The sequence below is a fragment of the Lactuca saligna genome, chromosome 3 (assembly GCF_052625555.1).
Source record: "Lactuca saligna cultivar CGN05327 chromosome 3, ASM5262555v1, whole genome shotgun sequence".
NCBI lineage: Eukaryota > Viridiplantae > Streptophyta > Magnoliopsida > Asterales > Asteraceae > Lactuca > Lactuca saligna.
In genome coordinates, this window is record NC_136419.1 from 196,691,424 (window position 1) to 196,696,261 (window position 4,838).

At 30.4% G+C, this 4,838-nt stretch overlaps 1 protein-coding gene across 1 annotated transcript; it reads left to right on the forward strand.

Annotated features, from left to right (window-relative positions):
• Positions 1-1,200: 1,200 nt before the first annotated feature.
• Positions 1,201-2,372, forward strand: LOC145037709 (metalloendoproteinase 1-like). Its single transcript, XM_078986416.1, has one exon. The coding sequence runs from the start codon at positions 1,259-1,261 to the stop codon at positions 2,204-2,206; it is 948 nt and encodes a 315-aa protein (XP_078842542.1). The 5' UTR covers positions 1,201-1,258; the 3' UTR covers positions 2,207-2,372.
• Positions 2,373-4,838: the final 2,466 nt, after the last annotated feature.

Sequence of the window (4,838 nt, forward strand, 5' to 3'; positions counted from 1 at the left end):
TAGATAAAATCTTAAAATTACTAGTTGGATTAAAATACTATAATTTTTACTTTTATATGAGTTTTCGGTAAAATTAACTTGACGATTTTGATGTATAAAATCATATAAAATGACATTTATATAAAAGCTAAATAAGAAAGTATTTGAAAGTGTTATGGTATGTTTGGTAAAACTAAATCGAAGATGATAGATAAAATCTCAAAATTAATAGTTTGATTAAAATACTATAATTCTTACTTTTATATGTGTTTTCAGTAAAATTAACTTGACCATTTTGATGTATAAAATCATATAAAATGACATTTATATAAAAGCTAAATAGAAACATAAAGCTAATCTAGTAAATTTGTTATTATTATTTTTTTAAAAGGCAAAACTAAATTATTTCTAAACTACATCTTAAATTTACTAATGTCTACGACAAGATTTGAATCCTTAACCTCAATGAGGGAGGACAACATCAATACCACTAGACTAAAAGTCTTTTGGTAGTAAATTTGTTATAACACATAAAAGCTTTATCTTAATCGTATATGGTATATGAAATAATATTTGGATTCAAATTTTTTGTTTAAATTATAAGTTTTAAACTCGTATTTTTTAACGGAATTTTCTTTAGAATTTTTAAGTCTAAATATTATAAACCGAAGGAAAATGAACTTTTCTAAAGTTCGTTGTTGAACATATCATATATACACTTTAATAAAATATTTAGTCAATATATATGTTTATTGTGAAACTAAAAATAAAATGAAACTGACAATTTTTTTTTTCAAAACATAATAATATGGGGCTTGTTTTAAATATATCGATAACATCTATTTAATGGTGAAATTTATTTTATTTTTTATTAAGTGGTTTTTATTAAATTAAGTTAATATATAGTTACACTTAGAGACAAAAATAAAAACGTGAAAAAATAAATCGTAAAACTTAAAGAGGTCGATATGCTTTTTCTTACGGGCTTCCTATCATATTGTCACATCTTGACTCTATCTATCATGGACATTGAAAGACTTAATTAGAGTCACAAGTTTTAATTTTATTTATTATTTTCCATCTTTGAACGGCCAAAAATTTTAATCATATCCAAAATCAAAATAAACGTACGTCACATACAAACGTCATGTCTCTAGACTCTAAAAGCAATAATAAATAAATAATACTACAAGAGAAAATCACTATAAATAGAGACCCAGACTATAAACCTCATAAAGAAGTACTCTCAACATTTCAACATCTAAACTTAGAAGTTGTAATGGCATCTAGAAATTCTAAACTCTTTCTTCCCTTTTCATGCATACTCCTTCTTGCTTCCTTTATCCTAACAGTTCTTTCACATCCTCACGACACTCATTTACGACCAAATACATTGTCCAGTAAAGATACGAACTCGTCGCCTTTTGGGTCTCTTAAAGCCATGCAAGGGTCTCATAAGGGCGACACAGTAAAAGGCATTCGTGACCTTAAACTCTATCTTGCTCATTTCGGATACCTAAACTACCACAAAAACCCTAATCTCGCAGACCTTGAAGAAGATCATTTTGACGATAAGCTTGAGGTAGCGCTCAAGTCGTACCAGGTCTACTATCATCTCAACGCGACAGGGACGCTTGACGAGCCAACGATATCCCAGATGGCCATGCCTCGTTGTGGTTTCCCCGATAAAGTAATTCACCAACACACTGATAACTCTTTCCACATAGTCTCGCATTACCAATTCCTTCCCGGAACACCAAAATGGCCTAGTGTTAAAAGGCATCTAACTTATGGGTTTGGGCCACTTTTCCCAACCCGGTTCATGCCACCTGTTACTCGAGCTTTTAACAAATGGGCCACTGCTTCTGGACGATATTTCACGTTTACAAGAGCTACAAGTTATCAAGGTGCTGATCTTAAGATTAGTTTTCAGCGTGTGTCGCATGGAGATGGGAGTCCGTTTAACGGATCTGGTGCGGTGTTGGCCCATGCTTTTCCACCTGTAGATGGAAGACTTCATTTTGATGCGGATGAAAGATGGGCGATTGGAGCAGTGCCAAATACATTCGATATGGAGACTTTGGCATTACACGAAATAGGGCACCTTCTTGGGCTTGATCATAGCCAGTTTCAGAGTGCGATAATGTGGGGTAGTTTCAGCGCCGGGGTTACGAAAGGTTTGACCTCAGACGACATTCAAGGGCTCAGGGCTCTATATGGGATTTAGATGACTGCAGTAATTGAAGAATCTAGGGATGCATAGTTGTTGTGCATATTCATATGTTTTCTGTATGTCTTTTCTGATTACAAAGTTTGCATGGCTAGAGAAGTCTGTTTCAATATCTTTCTGATTATCGAAATAAAACAACATGATGATTGTTGTGCTTATATAATTACATTTGTTTTCTATATGTTTTGTAACTACAACGTTTACTTGTTGAGACAAATCGTTCTTTACAATATTATAATTTGAGAAAATGAGGATTTTGTACTTGTTAAATTTTAATTAAAGGCTTTGGCTACAATTATGCATGTCATGTTTTTACTAAGGGCATCCATAAATCCATAATGAACATCATAGAATTTAATGAATTGTTATATTATTTTTTATATTCCATAAAATCTATCAATTTTTTCATACAGTGTGTATTGAACTTTACAATGTTTAGTATAATAGTGTAAAAACTAATTTATAGTATATGTATTAAGAATTAGAAAACTTTATTTTGTTTAGTATAATAGTGTAAAAACTAATTTATAGTATATGTATTAAGAATTAGAAAACTTTATTTTTTCCAATAAAATAGTTCAATGACCATTGAACTTTAAATCAATTGAATCTCAATGTAACATCTCATTATGATAAAGTTTTATCCATTGAATAACAACTAGAGCTGACACATCATTAGTTCTCCGATTGAACTTATCATTATAAATTCTTTAAATTAATGTTTATAATTAGAATAAATAAATTACACGAATTGTTCTTATAGTTTGGGGTAATTTGTATTTTTGGTCCGTAACTTATTTTTTTAATTCGAAAGGTCCTTATAATTTGTTTTTATTGTGCGCTGGATCACTGTTTTGCATAAAAAGATAATTTTATCATTGATTTTTTAGTTTATTTAAATAAGATGGATAGATAAAGTAAGATAAGGAGATGTGGAAGTAAGATTAGTGTGTTTATTTAAATAAATTAAAAACTCAATGGCAAAACAATTTTTTTAGATAAGATAAATACCAAACACAATAAAAACAAACTGTAAAAACCTTTCAAATTAAAAACCAACATGCAAACTACCGAAAACCATACTCACCATTCATTTAGTTTACTCTTAAAATTAACTAGGTTTCGCACGCACCTTAATGCAACAACAAGAGTGCATGGGTTGTACAGCAGTGCAATTTTTGTTTGTAAACAGAAATATCTAGAAATAAATCTACTTCTTCTTTTAATTCTACATATATAAAAATGAGTATAATAATGTTTGCAATTCTACATACATAAAAACAAATATTCAAAAAATGGTAGGATAACGATTTTATATATAAAAAAAATATATGAAAAAATGAAAAAATCTTATAAAAACATGTATAAAAACAAAAACCGAAAAATGAAAAATTTTAATTACTTATATGATCAAAAGTTGTTGTATATTTCATCTAAAGACTTATTGTTGCATAAATTAAAAAAGAGAAGTAACTTATTTTTACCTCTCAAGAATTCGACCCTTAAATAAAATAATATATTATTAAAACTTATTTAAAATAATTTAAAAGGATAAATGTTAATCTAATATATGCTAATTGCATAAAAATGATCTAAAAATGCTTATATACTACTAAAGAAAATACACAATAAAAGCTTTAGCAAGTGGATTTGTAGTGTTTTAATGGTTTTTACATATTTATATAATTATATATTATTGAAATTAAATAAATTATATTGCAAAGACCATAACTTTCATTTCGAAAAGCAATTAATAAATTAAAAATAAAGAGAATTCTTCATGCAGCCTTCTTATTCCTTCTAGATTTTATTTCTTCTAGATTGATCGGTGCATCCCAAGAATAATAACCATTAGCAGCGATAGACAACATTCACGTTATTTGTCGCCACTAAATAAGGCGCGCATTGCTATTAAAAGCGCCGCCGCTAAAATCTATTCGACGCCAATACGTGTCGGGGTGAACTTATAGCAATTGATTTAGTGCCTAATCCAACGGCTAGGAATCCGCATCATGCACAACCTTTACCGGCGATAGTGTCGTTGTTAATACTTGGGAAAAGTACTGCCAACGATTCTCTCTAAATGTGTCGCCACTAATACTCCGTTCGTCGCCTTTAAAGGGTATCATCATTGCTAATACTCTATGCAGATAATACCCCCTTCCCTTGTGTTTTCCTTTTCAGTCACATCTTTTTCCTCAATCGATATTGTCCACTGAATCCTCAACTTTTTATGTCCAAAGCCACATCGATGTCCACGACACCGGAGACCAAAGCTCACCACTAGTGATCCCAAAGGTTTCACCGACAACTTCACACCAACGGCGCCAATGCACCATTTTCGGCGACATTGATAGGTGAGACTTCGATTTTTTTCCTTTTTTTTTTCTTTTAGTTTGCTCCTCTCCCCACTAAATATACTTGTTTGGTTGAACGGATTTTGAGTATTTTGTTCGATATTTGAGATCCCCATATTGTAGAACTGTTGCTGTCGATCCCCACTAGCATTTTACCTTTTACCGCCAACAACACAGTTCTTGCCGAAATTTGCATTTACAACCACAAAACAACATGTTTTTTTTTTCTATTTTTTATATATAATATGTTAATTTTGTGTATACATATGTAT

Excerpts from the sequence above, each read along its gene's own strand:
- LOC145037709 (XM_078986416.1), top strand. The coding sequence starts at position 1,259 with ATGGCATCTAGAAATTCTAAACTCTTTCTTCCCTTTTCATGCATACTC.